The 16030-nt window shown below is 44.8% G+C and overlaps 1 protein-coding gene across 4 annotated transcripts in view; it reads right to left on the reverse strand.

The window, feature by feature from the left end:
* Nucleotides 1–16030, reverse strand: part of emid1 (EMI domain containing 1) — a 74860-nt gene that overhangs the window by 15152 nt on the left and 43678 nt on the right. For all 4 annotated transcript variants that reach the window (XM_080765240.1, XM_080765241.1, XM_080765238.1 and 1 more), the window contains exons 4-6: nucleotides 2365–2454; nucleotides 2186–2247; nucleotides 1956–2088 (exon numbers count right to left, since the gene is read on the reverse strand). In XM_080765240.1, the coding sequence (XP_080621366.1) occupies nucleotides 1956–2088; nucleotides 2186–2247; nucleotides 2365–2454 (285 nt within the window). The remainder of the gene's footprint in view (nucleotides 1–1955; nucleotides 2089–2185; nucleotides 2248–2364; nucleotides 2455–16030) is intronic.

The following is a 16030-nucleotide window of genomic DNA, read 5'->3' on the forward strand; positions in this document are numbered from 1 at the left end:
CCGCTGCGGCTCCGCTTCTCCGCTGGGAAGGTGATCATCTCGTTTTTATTTGTACTTTATTATCTACAGCACGGCCAGGGCACGCAACACTGATGATTATTATTGTATCGGGTCGCTCGTTATTTTTGAGAGAGAGAGAGACACCGTTGAACACACACACACACACACACACAGATCAGGGGTATCGTCATCTGCTGCTGCTCCACGTTTTTTTGTGGATTTCGGATCTGAAAAAAGGAACGAAATAACGCGCTCTATGTGCAAACTCCTCGGCGCGCCTTGGATATGAGCGCCTTGGAGCATGCTCAGAAAGACCAGAATGAATTTACATCCGAAGCAGTGTATACATGAGTCAAATTTTCTTTCAATCGCATTGAACATCGGAGTAATCCGGCCAGTGACATCGGAATGGTTTTTAGATCGCATCGATCGTTTTCATTCGGATGTAAGTTTTTGTAGGTGTTTACATAACAACGTTTAATAGGATTGAACTTCTATTCGGAATGAAAAGGGGATTTAACTGCTCATGTAAACGTAGCCAATGTTAAAACGCTAGTGGGTTGAGTGATTTCAGAGGTCATGGGTCACTGACATTGGCAGAGCAGGCCTGTTGTTCTTTGGATTAGACCTTGGTGACAGCCTATCCACTGAGCTGTTAATTAGGGCTTCAGAGACATTAGGATGGGATCATTTTTAGTTAACCATGAAAGACAATGCACAAAGCCTTCTGTAACAACAGCTCATTTTGAAACAGCAGTTCCACTGTATGCCTGTGCTACCAAGATGTATACACTGTTCTCTGCAGGCCAGGGCAAGGATGGTCTCTTAACTGGACGGAACTTGTTGCTAGAGCTGATTTGAATGTAATTGGATGTAAAGTGATACACTATTATTGAACGTTCTTTTGACAGTACAGCAAAGTACTCTGTCTTTCTAGCTGAAGGTAGAGCCGGGCTCTGGTCCAGAGACGGAATGGGCTCTCATGCCCTGAAGTGTTCCCTTTCCACAGAGCCATAGAACTCTGAAAGTAAGAGGTGCACACAAGTGGATTCTTAAGCCCAATTCATAATTTGTCACACGACGGCGTTACACAACAAAAATAGCCAATCTACAAGCTCACAATGTGATGCTCATGCAAATCTCTAAGCTTGTAGGTCTGCTGTTTTCAGCATGTGACGGAACATAAATTAGGCTTACTCAGCCTAAAAGAAATGAATGTGTATTTTGTGTACTGTGTGTGTGTGTGTGTGTGTGTGTGTGTGTGTGTGTGTGTGTGTGTGTGTGTGTGTGTGTGTGTGTGTGTGTGTGTGTGTGTGTGTGTGTGTGTGTGTGCGTGTGTGCGTGCGTGTGTGTGTGTGTGTGCCCGCGTGTGTGTGCATTCAGGGAAGGAAATAGGATATGAGAGGAGGAGAGCAAGTAGGGAGCAGAAAAAGAATTACTGCTAGTGGAGAGTTGCAACGAGTAGACTTGTGGGAAATATGAAGAATCAATTCTATATAGTATATTGTTCCATGCTAGTCTGTCTGGTCGTGTCTGTGAGCAACGACACCTTGGCCAATCAACACCTTAATCCAATCAACCCTTTGATCAAGCTGTATGTAAAAGACCATGTCACACCTATTGTTTATTATGAGACCCTGCTGGGCGACAGCCCCCCTCCTCATGTTTATCTGTGGACCTGCTTCTGGGGTATAAGAGAGGACCTACGGAGAAGCTCAGGAGGGCTGGTGGGATGGAGACGACGAGAGAGAGATGTACTGAGAGAGAATGTTGAGTGATACAGGCTAAGCCTGCTAGACTGAGAGATGTTGTTTGCTTGTTGCTGTTCTTCTGAATAAACTTCTAAGATATACATTCACCTGGATGGATATTATTTCCATAACAGACTGAAACAGAAATGTGGAATATTTACGAACTTGCACCCAACCTACGCACAAGAGTCATGATGTACCCACCTGCAGGGCCCTGCTCGCCAGGAGCTCCTTGAGCAGGCAAAGCTCCCATCAGTGAGGACGATTCTGGTCCAGTAGCTCCTTTACCCTGTAGGTGGCGATGTGCCATGGAGGAAGGGGCAGCGAATAACTGGACCTGGTGGAAATTGAAATACAACAACAGTAAGAACAACATTCAAGTTAACCCCCATAGACTCAAATTGGATCTTGAATATACTACACGCTATCCATACCTTTGCCTCGAGCGAGCTGAGCCTGTCAGTCAAAGCTGTGATTCGACTACAATTGAGGCAAGCTGGAAAAGAGAGGATACGGTTATGTTTGTGGTGTTGGCACATGTGGTTGTAAACACATGTAGCTGTGTGTCCTCGTTGGGGCGGCAGGAGCAGTAACAAAGCTGTGGCTCTCTTACATGTCGTTGGCTCTCCAGTGCGGGCAGGTGGGCGGCGTAATGTGGACGGCTTCCTCACTGCCTCCTGAGCTACCAGCTGGTTCCCAGCGTCTGTGAAAGACGAAGGAAAGAAACAATGAAGAGGATTCATAACACTGGATAACACACTGACGTTATGTGGCAATGATGCTGTTAGGGGACAAAGCCCACAGTGCTGGGGGTCATGACCCATGCAAGCCGTAAGGGACGTCACGAGTGAAAGCCAGACGTTGAACCTCAAGAAAGAATATGATAACGTTTTTGGGGTGGAATAATAATTATTTAATTCATCCAATTTCTAAGTACAGACTAGAGTAGCAGCCTCAGCTTTGTGGTGGAATAATAATTAATGAATTCATCCAATTTCTAAGTTCAGAGTAGCAGCCTCAGCTCACATTCTATCTTTCCTTCATTTTATGAAGTATTGGTGCTTGTGTCCCTGGGTTTGGGATGTTTTGAATGGGCAGACCTTTGTGGAGCTGTGAGACTGAATCTTTTGTTTGACCTGGTCTGGCTCTGGTTGGCCCAGGTGCTCCTGACACAAACAACAGGCTGCATGGGTTCAGCACCTCATTAGTGACCAGGCAGCACGTCTTTCCATTCAGTTGCCAGCAGTCAAAGCCAAGTCACTATAGTCAAGGAAACCATGAAATGACACCTGTAGCACTAAGTTAGTGGACACTGGCATTTTTCTTAAAAACAGCTTTCACTCACACACTCAAAGCTATATGCCTGTTGTAATAACATTTAGGATAATCTCTCTGACTCAGAGGCGGAAGGTTCTTAAAACGGCAGTGGGTACATGCAGCCACGCCTCCCCCCCCCCCCCCCCCCCCAGCGGTGGAAAAAGAACGAGTTTAGTTTTTTCGCTTGGTACTTTATTTACAGTTACAAGCGCCCCCAACCCCCCGTAAAGGTATGTGACCACGTGCATGACAACATGACCACTGGGGAAGGGAAATTTCAGTGGACAGTGGGTGCATATACTGCATATTGATATATTTTGCCAAAATGCCAGTGGGTTCATTTGCGCCTTTGAACCCACAGAGTTTCCGCCCCTGCTCTGACTAGTATACCTGTCAGTTGTAGAAAGAGGAAATGAAGAGCATACTGACAAGAAGGAAAATGAACATTAGGGTATTAATTAAAGACAGAAAGTATAAAGTAGAAGTATAACACGACTAAGAGCCTAAAAACTCTGCTAGCTGCCCTCAAGGCTGTCCTGTTCCTTATGTCCAACCAGACAAAAGTAATATATAGTATACCAACCAACATTGCCATCCTTAGTGTTCTAACTGGGGATACAAATTAATTATGACCAGACAGATATTTTGTGTGCAAAGTTAACATTTTAGCGCCTGAGGGTGGCGCTAGAGGAAGGGCCATGAGGGTTGTTTAAATGGTTAGTGACCAACCTTTGGTTGGCCAGCATGAGCCCTCAGCAGTTTCAATAAGTTAATTTGATTTTGAGATATATTTTCAAAAGTTTGACTAACTATCACATCCTGCAGTGGAACTTCAGTTTTCAGCCTAACCCAAGCTGAGTGCTCAACACAGAGGAGTGCAGTTACGTGATAATCTTGCTCAGGGACACACTGCTGAGAGTCGTACCTGGCACACCCGGGACCTCCGGATTCCCAGGTGAGCTTTCTAACCAGATACAGTATCAACTAGGTCTAGGACTTAGAGTTAGGTCTTTCTCAGAGGATCATGTGCAGGTGGACTTAAAGCACGTCATGTACTGTGGCAAGAGGTTCCTGCCCTGCTCTATATTCACCTGTTTATATGAGAAGACTGCAGTGCAGTACAGAGAGAGAAAGGGAGACATGTGAGTGCACTGCAGATGCATGCGGAGGAAGTTTCCTTTCGAGTGAGGCTCAAGTAGATGGCTGCATTCAATTACAAAAGGGCTGTGGAAAGGAAATCTAACCCTCGCCCAGCAGTAAAGGCACCTCCAACCCCCTCCTTTCTATACAGCACCTCTTTTCTCTTCAGACTATACGACCCTCCCCCACCCATACATTATTGTATAAAACATTAAGCGAGCTCTGGCACTGGGACAATTGTCTCCTACACACCGCCGACCTCATTTCTCACTCTCTCTCATCCCTTTTTCCCCCCTCTCTCTGTGCTACCAATCAGTCTACAGTAGCAATTTCTAAAACTGTGTCTGCATTCTTTTGTCTCTACAGTACGGCGAGAAGTGTGTGAGAATGGATGTATTTTAGGAGGAGACATGCACTTGCATGTATTAAGCGTGATCGGTTCATCGTCTGGACCAACAATAACAGAGTCACAGCTAATGAGTGCCCCCCATTGGGCACTCTCTGTTCTCTCTGGTGCTAATTGCCCCAGCGGGGGGGATCAAGGCAACCTGTGAATGTATTTGACCCTTGGCCCCGTGTTGCAGTGGGCCCTCATCAGTGACGGAATCAGTGCTCATTGTCAGAGGAGTAACCCTACAGAGAGTTCAGAGGGCCAGAGGCCGCCCTGACATCAGCTCTTTCTCCCTCTCTCCCGTTTTCGTATTAGGTACGATCGCACCATGTCTACGATTGGCCCTCCTTTCCACTCCCCCACTGCTCAGCCTTCACATTAGTAATGTTATTGATGAATATGGATCAGATAAGGTACACAGGCTGACACAGTTAGAACATGCAAACTGTGGTAACTTCATAGAAAGAGTAATCGGCGTAGAGTTATTTACAATCAGTCCTGTACATACAATGTCTCTGTTAGGAGCTGTCAAGACCCCAGGGGTCACGGGACAGTTCTAATCTTGATGAAATATCTCAACTGTGTTCAGGGAGCTTCCTGCTCTGCTATACAATGTATTTGTGATTGAATCAGTTAGACCTGTTAATAATATATTACATTCTACCTTTGTGACATTATGTGTTAAATAAGGTTCTGCATACTTTATAATATAGTATTGATATTTAGTTAGTCCTATTGATATAAACCGTATAGTCACTGTGCCACATGAGCTACATGCCAGATGTCCCGTCTACCTCTTACAGGCAGATCCGGTGAAAGCAACAATCTGATTGGCTCCCATAGAGAGGAGGCAGCCTGTTTGAATCCGGAGGGGGGACTTTGTGAAGTGAATATATGGCAATGTTTGGGACCACTGTTTGTGTTCACATAGATTGGCTACTACAATGTGACTCCGAACTGAGGGCACGGGGCCTTCAGCCCGTGCCTCTGCCTTGTTGTACTGAGTGAATCCTGACAATAAAGCTGGATTCGTAAGACTGCAACCTGCCTGCCTACCTCCGTTCCTTATCACTCATTCAACCATCGCTGCTACAAGACAAGGGTCATTTGACACAAAATATATACATCAGAATGGCGCCCCGATGTTGGAGGAGCGTTTGGTGGAGTTTTTTCTCTTCTATGCCACGCAAGACGGACCTACGGCTGGTTTTGTGGGTGACTGTTGTTGCGGTGATGGGGTGAGTGAGTGATGTGATTTGGGGGAGGAGAGAGGGTTAGTACGTCCGCTCAGTAGACAACGCGCAATCCATTTGTCATTGTTTATTTTTCTGTAGTCACCGGGCGAGAGCTCATACCTCGTCCTTAACCCTGGTTTAAAAACACTTTTTACGACAATAAAGTCCAAATTCTAGCTTTATGATGGCTCATCGTCAAAGTGATGATTCATCATAAGGCATATGCCTGGCTATTATTGCAGCTGGAAGATATGGCCTGGCTGTATAGATATTTCCTTTGTTTCTATTTTTTGGGAGCGTGTTTTGAGTATTTCTCATATTGTTGTAATGACCAAAATGCTGTTTTTGGGGAGTGATATTTCCAATTCAAGGGGAGGCAATATTTTGGGTGAATTAGCTGTCTCCCTGGAAGTACCTCCAGGGGTTTAGTTGGGTAACATGGACCAACGCTTGCCACGGGTATTATGTTCTTCAGGAGTTTGGGATTATTAATTATGATTATTAATTCTTCACGTAGCCAGTCGAAACCGTGGAAGTTTAGTGCCGGCGGTGGAAGGCCTATTTATTCCATAATACAAACTGCAGTTTTGTATGTGGCCTGCGTGTGCTGTCTGGGTATGATCGGACGCATATGCTTGTATGGTGAATGATGTTGGATTGAGATCTCTTGTTTTTTCTGTGGTTCATTATGGGACCGTGTATACCTTCATGTTGTGGGGGTGAGGGTTTTCTCCGGAGGAGGGGAATCCCTTTGTAGTTCATGCAGGTACGAAAGTGTTTAAACTTTAATACTTTGTTTTTCGTTTGCGTTGTGGTTACTTTCCTTGTGATGTCTGTCATATCGGGGACATGCTGATTTGTTTTCGTTATATTTGTCATTTGTAGCAGGTTTCACGAACGACTTGTTGTGATCTTGTCGGCCATTTTTTACCCAGTAGCCCTTTGCGGTTTTCCCTTATGCCCGCTCCGTGCGCGTGCGTGCGTGTGTGGGTATGCGCTCTTTTGGTGCTGATTTCGTTGGGGACTTGTGTGTGAGTGTTATTGGGGTTATTATGTGACCGGTGTATGTTTTTTCATCTGGTTTTTAGTTAGTTCATGTCTGCTCTTTTTGGGAGGGGACAGTCATGATGTTTGATAGAATGTTCTCTATCTTTGGCTTGACAAACAAGCCTAGGATTTTGGAGTGCGTGCGTGAGTGCATGTGCCTTGGGTGCATGGGTACGTCTGTGATGTGTGTGTGTGTCGGTTGATTTGTTCTACTGACTGTGTGAGTGTATTTGTGTTCTTCTGTGACTGGTGAGAGTGATGTGTTGATTTATAGATGGCATATGATGATACAGGGTGTGCCTGGTGATTTTGCACTGTTTTCTTTGAGATTCCTGTCATGAGCCATATGATGGTGATGGCTCAAGGGGGGAGGTTAGTAGGAGGTTAAGAAATTATAAATGAACTAAATTAGATAAGGGAACTATAAAATGGCTAATCATATACGTTAGAGTGTATGTATAGTGTGAAATTAAATTTAAGAAATTATTTAAGGTGCAGTTATGGACAATTTCTGTGTTAAAATGTGGAGCTAAAGTATCCATTTGGCATATAGTAATCAAAATAGCTAGACTATTAACTTCACTATAGTAATATGGTTTGGGATTAGGCCTTTTGGAGAAATAGTAGCTGAGATGGCTATTCTAATCAGATCGTCTGAACGGAATGGTTATCACCTCATTTTTGGATCAGTGGCTGTTTCAAAAAGTAGATTGACTTTTTTTCTTAAAAGGATAATATAGATATTATGGCGGATGTTCATTTTCAATTTGACGGAGACAACAGCTCTATGGCTTGTTGTCTTGTGCTCCAAAAGTCAGAGATTGGGGACAATTTTGATAGTAGGATAAAACAGTTGCTTTGAGTGAGTTAAATCTACTAATCTACTAATCTACTGATTACATGAGTTTGGTTGTATGCAAATGAGTGTGGGGGATGTAGGGGTGACCATTATGGTTTCCATGTATGTGTAAGAGAAGCACATTGTGTGGCTTTTGTGTGAGTGATTGAGTCAAGGGTAGTAGTCTAAGAAACTATTGTGTGATATGAATGTGTTATGTTTGAAGGGTTGGAAAATAATGTTACTAAATAGTAGTAGTAATTCCAAGCGACTCTGTATTAGAGTGTCTGCGGCATGGGATGTTCTCATTTAAAAAAGGCATAGCGATGGTAGACGTTGTCTACTGTTGACATTTTTTTATTTTTGGCGGTGGAATTTGATTTGGTACATCTTAAGGGTGTCAGAAGAAGCAGATAATGCTTGCCATGTCATATGAAGCTTGAATTGGGGTAGGCTGGCCAGGGGTTTAAATGAGAAGATTACAAGCCTGTGTGAATGAAATCACGATGTTTGTTTGAGAATAATGTATGTGTGAGTGAGCAAATTAATGAATGTCTGAATGTACTTCATACAAAGACTTACTTGGGAACAGACCAAGCTGTGTCCAGTGAAGTGTTGTTAAGAGGGGGAGAGGCGAGAGCTATTCCTTTCACCCTGAAGAGATAAGGGCGTGGACCTCCTGTCCTATCATGTCTTATCTTCTATACCACTGTGTTTTAGAAGACCCACTGTGAGCTGTGAGCAGTTATTTATTGGGGGGTACTAATTTATGGAAACAGATATGACAGTGTTTGAAGATCTTTGCTCTCCAGGAGTGAGGAGAGACTAGAGTCTGATGTCAAAAGTAGATTGCAAGGACTCTGAACAAATTATTGGCCTTAGTCAAGATGCCTGTGTGTGTATGGGGAGTGAAGGCGACGGCTGACGCGACCTTTTTACATACAGTGATCATGGGGATTCGCAAACCCGTGATCTGAGCAGCTGGCTATAGCTGGTGGCATGGCTGAGGGGGTTTTAACCCATATCTCCAGGAGTGGCATATCTCCGGGAGTGGAGTTTTCAGCTGAGGGAAGATCAACCAAGGTTGAACATTTTCAGGGTTAGAGCTTAACCATCAGTCCTGCCTATCGGTAAATGAGCTTGTTGATTTGACATCAGTGAGTTGTTAGTTGGTTCAGTAGATAGGCCTGCACATTTTCCTTTAATAGGTGTGGAAGAGAGGAGTCCATCGATGGAATGGATTCCATCTACACCAGTGGTCTACAGGTTCCAGAGGATGTCGACAGGTGACATCCGACAGTGCCAACAGGAAGATCCCAAGAGGACGGAGAGAGTCCAGGGGGGTGTGTCCACAGGCAGCTGTCTACGCAACATGAGAGAGGAGCTCCTAAATCAGCTTCTACTGAGGAGATCAACTCAGCAGGTGATCTTCACAACTGCTGCTGCGTTCGCTTCAGGAAGGTGTCGGAAAGAAAACTATTCTGTGGCCGTAGGGCCCACGGGCTGAGGCTACAATGAAGAAGAGGAACTACTTCTGCTCTGAAGAGAGGAGGGCGGAGCGTTCCAACGTTCATGTTACATGTTACAATGAGGAGAAGAGAGTTTCAATGCTATTGCTTTCATGATTGACATGATTGTACAATAAGCTGTCCACTAGAGCCTTGTGATTGCTCGAAGATACACTTGTGTTGAGACATAAGATGACTGTCTGCTCTGTACCTACAGATCTGAGAGCTATGCCAGTGCCGAGGATCAAGAAGGATTTTTCCAAGCGTTGTTGTTCTGTAGGCGAAAAAAGAAATGTGGGAACTGTTTCCTACCGCGTGTCTGGACGTCTGAACAATTTGCGTCATGGAGGAAAAGAAAGAAATCGTTGTTCATCTGGATTGTGATTAATGTCTGAAAATGTTGTTTTAATGTTTGAGTTTGTTGTATTCTGTGCTGACATGAGTCAAGTAGATATAGCAAGGTACTGGAAATGGTACTATTTTTAGGGATGTTTGTGTTTATTTTGTCACGTCTTGAGTGTTTTCATTTACAGGTATTTGAATTTAATCAGTATAGGAATTTGATTTGGTCTAAATAGGATTTTACATATGGTTCAAAGTTAAACCTGTCAACAAGAGGGGGTTTGTTCTGATACAATTTAGGTGGTTAACAAGATGCTCCTGTGTCGAGGGGGGTCTTATCACGTCAAACTGTGGTTTAATGATTCATTTTGGAAAAAATATTTTTGGAAATATTAATTTGGCAGGTTATGGATTCTGATGCTGTAATAGTATTGCAACAGGCGTAAAAGCCTGTTGAGGGGGGAATATGATGAATATGGATCAGATAAGGTACACAGGCTGACACAGTTAGAACATGCAAACTGTGGTAACTTCATAGAAAGAGTAATCGGCGTAGAGTTATTTACAATCAGTCCTGTACATACAATGTCTCTGTTAGGAGCTGTCAAGACCCCAGGGGTCACGGGACAGTTCTAATCTTGATGAAATATCTCAACTGTGTTCAGGGAGCTTCCTGCTCTGCTATACAATGTATTTGTGATTGAATCAGTTAGACCTGTTAATAATATATTACATTCTACCTTTGTGACATTATGTGTTAAATAAGGTTCTGCATACTTTATAATATAGTATTGATATTTAGTTAGTCCTATTGATATAAACCGTATAGTCACTGTGCCACATGAGCTACATGCCAGATGTCCCGTCTACCTCTTACAGGCAGATCCGGTGAAAGCAACAATCTGATTGGCTCCCATAGAGAGGAGGCAGCCTGTTTGAATCCGGAGGGGGGACTTTGTGAAGTGAATATATGGCAATGTTTGGGACCACTGTTTGTGTTCACATAGATTGGCTACTATGATGTGACTCCGAACTGAGGGCACGGGGCCTTCAGCCCGTGCCTCTGCCTTGTTGTACTGAGTGAATCCTGACAATAAAGCTGGATTCGTAAGACTGCAACCTGCCTGCCTACCTCCGTTCCTTCTCACTCATTCAACCATCGCTGCTACAAGACAAGGGTCATTTGACACAAAATATATACATCATTATTTCATACCCAAGTAACATACGTCATTTTCACACCTGATGCAAACCACCCGTACCAGAGTACACCTTTTCAAGTAGACCCAGGCATGGATCAACGAAACATGCATGGTACACACTACACACACAGTATTCACACTAATCAAACAAATTGGATTTTGGGGTCAAGTGTACTCTGATCTGAGCTTGGGTCCCTGATGTTAAAGCACCCAGAGTTCAGTCACTCATGGATTTTTCCATTGTTTACAAACATACTGCTCACTCACTAATCCCTGCAGGCTCAATTATCTAACAACAGGAGACTCTAGACAAGTGTAGGTCACAGCGACTGGGTCGACTATAATTTAACACACCTAAATCCATTCAGCACAATACCTGCTGTATACCTGTATTTAGGTGAAAATGATGGATGGCTGTGAGAGATGATTTATAGACTTACAGTAACATGGCACACCGTCCCATATTTCATGCTTGTTCCATACATCCTAGTAGTAGGAGGTGGAGGCTGGACTCTACCTAGGTAAAACCACAATAGATGGCCGTTAACTGTAACAACACCAGCCGTTATAACGTCCAGAGGAGTTTACTGCCATTGTGTAGTCAGTACAGGGCTCGAAGTTTGGGAGTCATCACACTGAACAACATGCAATGGCACATGCAGCTGCATCTCAATCTCAACTCGCTTGTAAACTGAGGTGTGTGTGTGTGTGTGTGTGTGTGTGTGTGTGTGTGTGTGTGTGTGCAGTCATTTTTCACAAGCTCTTTTTGCCCCCCAACGTGCCCGCCCCAGCGGTATTATTAATGAGCCAAGGTCAGTACTTCAGTGATTCTCTCCCAGAGAAAATAAACAAGACCACTCACGCTGAGAGCCCAGCCAAACCAAGACAGTATAGCTAGCCTAGTCTCTTCAGAGCCCCAGATCACTCTCACACTCACACACACACGCACAACCCATTCCATCTTCTACACTCATTAATTATTGCAGTTTATTTATTCTCTCTGTTTGAACGGAAATCATGGAGAAACTTACAGAGATTCATAATTGTGTGGTTGGTAGCTGCCTGTCAGTTTTATGGGGGCAATGTGTGCTAATGTCCTTTTCATACAGTCTGCATTGAGGATTAAGTGATTATGTGCAAGCTCCAAACCCCAGCGCTGCCTCGGTGCCCCCGTGACCTCTGAGAGTTTAATCAACAAGGAAGTGTTTCAACATGAGCCAGACACCAAGAACGGAGTCCATCACGTGGGACTCGAGGTCGTGTTTACAACCTCCTTCCTTGTGTCTTACTGGTTTGACTCAAACTTGGGGGTCTGGCAGCAGCTGTGAACACAAACACCAAAGTAAACACGCATGGCACGGCTACGGCGAGTGAACACAGCAAAGTGTACAAGGTTCTGATCCATCTCTGTCTGGGCAATGAGCTGAGCTCAGCGCTTGCAGTATCGTTAGTGACCAGGTGCTGATGAACAGCCAGCAGAGGCGTTTGTCTCTGTTTCTATGCCGCTCAGTGGTTGTGTTTGTGCTGAGTGAGCTATTTCCTTTTTTATTTTTAGACCAAATTGAAGTGATATTAATCTCATCATCATCATTTATCACGACCATGTTCACATGGAGCACAGATTCATAAATAGTATACAATAGAAAGTATACAATACAATACACAGTATACTATACATACAGACATACAGACATGTAGCAAAAGGCTTTCACTATTTGAACAGTGGAAGAACATTTTTCAGAAAAGCACCCACTTTGTAGATTACTTTTTGTTTTTCAGATTTTAGTAATGAAATTAATTTGAACATACTGTAGATGGGCGGTTTATAAAGTAAATTATTGTCTCCACCAGGCCGAAGGCATGGGGAGAGAGTATGTTTTGTTGTCTCCACCAGGCCGAAGGCATGGGGAGAGAGTATGTTTTGTTGTCTCCACCAGGCCGAAGGCATGGGGAGAGAGTATGTTTTGTTGTCTCCACCAGGCCGAAGGCATGGGGAGAGAGTATGTTTTGTTGTCTCCACCAGGCCGAAGGCATGGGGAGAGAGTATATGTTTTGTTGTCTCCACCAGGCCGAAGGCATGGGGACTCGGGGAGAGAGTATGTTTTGTTGTCTCCACTCTCCACCAGGCCGAAGGCATGGGGAGAGAGTATGTTTTGTTGTCTCCACCAGGCCGAAGGCATGAGGAGAGAGTATGTTTTGTTGTCTCCACCAGGCCGAAGGCATGAGGAGAGAGTATGTTTTGCACTCCGTCCGTGAGTGCGTGCGTGCGTGTGTTCTTCCGTCCGTCCGTTACCAGCTAATCTCCGCCACCGTTGGCCGATCCATGCCAAACTTTGCACACACACTCCCTGTATGCCAACGAGGAACCTCTGCCCCAAATATTCCTCAACGGCCTGTTATAGCACCACCATGAGGCCGATTTAGGCAAAACACATTTCTGTAGATTACTCATACACATTTTATCCATACATCACACAATTCGGTATACACTATCTCCATAGTCATGTGATCAACACGGATCTGCACCATTTCCCATCTTCCATCCTGATTGGCTAAGATTGGCTTCCAAGGCTCACATGATTGGTCAGTTTTGAACAAAATGCCACAAATCACAAACACAGTGTGCAATTTCCGTGAAATTATACATACACGCACATTTCCACTAGGCCAAGGACTCACGCCTCACGGTGGCGCTAGAACAGGGTAATTCCTGTTTTACCTATAACTGCATCAATCTATGTACAACTTTGTATGCATACTCCCTAGAGGCCATGGAAAAACATTTTCCCTGCATCCCTCCACATCTGCCGGTTATAGCGCCACCATGAGGCTGATTTCTGTTGTTTATATTAGTCTCACAGATTTCATCCAAATCTCACACAAATCGGATGATCTCTGTAGTCATGTGATCAAGACGAGTCTGTTGGATTTCTCAGATTCTACACTGATTGGCTAAGATTGCCTTCCAAAGTTTTCAGGAGTGGCCCGTTTTGTACAAAATGCTGCACATGTCCTGCTCATCCAGAATTCTATCCTCAGAGATGCTATGAGTGATCTGGCTCTGCATTTTCTCAACAAAATGAAGAAATGTGTTGCAAAAAACAAACTAACAAAAAAACATGTTTATATCACTCCTAAACATTTTGCCAAACACTCCTGGTGGAGACCTGTGCCCAGAAGGGCCCTCTCTCTCTCTCTCTCTCTCTCTCTCTCTCTCTCTCTCTCTCTGCTTAAATGACCTGCCACAGGTGAGAGGTGTCAGTAAGGAATGGTTTGTGGATCAGGCTTCCAACATGATCCTGCCTCTACACCCCAACATGTATACCGGTATGCTTTCCCAGGGTGCCAGCTTTTCTTTTATTAGGTGACTGACTGAGGGGAACAACCTTGATCATTTCCTTCCTCTGGGCCTGCCAGCCCCCAAAGACCCCATGCACACCTACACTTCACTAGTTCACTCCACACATGCTGTTCTCACTCTGGACTGTCCAGCTGGTTGGACTGTAGCTCTGTAATTACAGGTGAGCAGGTAAGGGTTTTAGCAGAAGAAATTAGAACAAGATGGATCGTAGGGTTAAACTAAGCCAAGTAGAGTAGAGACTGCCATCTTCACGTCATATCCAGTAACTCAGAAAGCACAGAATAAGCAGCCCTCTACTGTGTCTGCTATATGCTTTATACATCTTCCAGAGGTGGTAGGGCAGAGCAAATTAACAACAGAGCCTCTATAATACCCATAAGACCCAGGGGTGAGTGTGCCGGGTCAAGAGAGGTGTGCGGCTGTGCGCGCGCACACGCACACGCACACGCGCGCACACACGAACACACACAAGCGCACGCACACGCACACGCACACACACACACACACACACACACACACACACACACACACACACACACACACACACACACACAGTTGAACTACAATCAACAGAGTGAGAATCTGACACATGTTGGCCCTCAGAGCCAGGAAGGGATCTAAAGTTACCAATCAAACTGCTGCAATGCTGCAAGATTGGGTGAATTCAGATGGGATATCAACATTTAACTGGCCTCTATGGGAATCAGACACCCATTAGCTCTTGCCCAAACACATACCAGCACAACACACAAATGCTGGTTGATCACAGGGAATCCAGGCAAAGGTGATCAGTGGCAAATTTCTGGCTGATCCTCAACAGTGCAGCTCTGATCTTGACCTGATCAGAGATCAGCCCTTACAGCTCCTCCAGCCCATCCAGATGTGCTCACAGACGGAGCCTCTAATCTTACACAGGAAAGGGAGTTTTCTTCTTCACCTCTCCTCCCACCTCGCTGTCCCAGTAGTAGTTACTCCCCACACGCCTCCGTCTCTGCCTCCACGTCCTTCTCACTCGCTTTCACAATGCCACTCTCTCTCTCTCTCTCTCTCTCTCTCTCTCTCTCTCTCTCTCTCTCCCCCCTCTCACTTACTCGCTTCCCTCTTTAACCAGCACACGTCGGTATTGGTGCTGATGGTAGGGGCAGGGTCTGCGTCGCAGACAGTTTGATGTGGTCTGGCCACCGTCTACCCCATGCACCCCCCCACCTCACCCTCCCATTCCAGGCAGTAGTGTGTAATTACAGAGCAAGGCCAGAGTGAGTGGTTGACTGCCTGGTAGTGTGAGAGTGGGCTGTTGACGCTCGTGTTGTCTGGACCAAACACACATGTGCCCCCGTGTAGATCTCAAATGGACAGGAGATTGACCTCATAAGCTCCTCACTCTGGAGGGTGCAGCCATAATCCAGATTCCACAACAAAACCCATACCCCACTCACAGACGTCTTTCTGCATATTGTAGTTTCCAGGAAGGAAACTGCTGAGGATCCCTGCAAGCCACTTATCGATGCTAATTAAAGGAAAATTCTGCTTTGTTTGACAATCGCTCACTGCCTCCGCCCGTAATTACTGGCCACTGTAGGCTGACCTCCACTGTTGTTGACCACTTTTCTTGTAGCATTAGTGGTGCTCTCTGTTTTCTACCCACCACTCTTGAGCCACTGTCAGTCCGCTCAGGCCTCATTCACACGTATCAAACACAGATTAAACAAATGTTTGGTAATTTTTTAGTTTTTTGGGCCACCACAATGCTTTTCCAATGGGAGTCACATGGTTTGATCAAACATTTGTGTTTGATTGCTGATGGTGTTATTCCCCTCCCCCCTCATCAAACAAAAATGGTTGGTCAAACCATGTGACTCCCATTAGAAAAGCATTGTGGTGGCCCAAAAAACTAAAAA

The sequence above is a fragment of the Protomyctophum bolini genome, assembly GCF_963924005.1.
Source record: "Protomyctophum bolini genome assembly, chromosome: 6".
Classification (NCBI taxonomy): Eukaryota; Metazoa; Chordata; class Actinopteri; order Myctophiformes; family Myctophidae; genus Protomyctophum; species Protomyctophum bolini.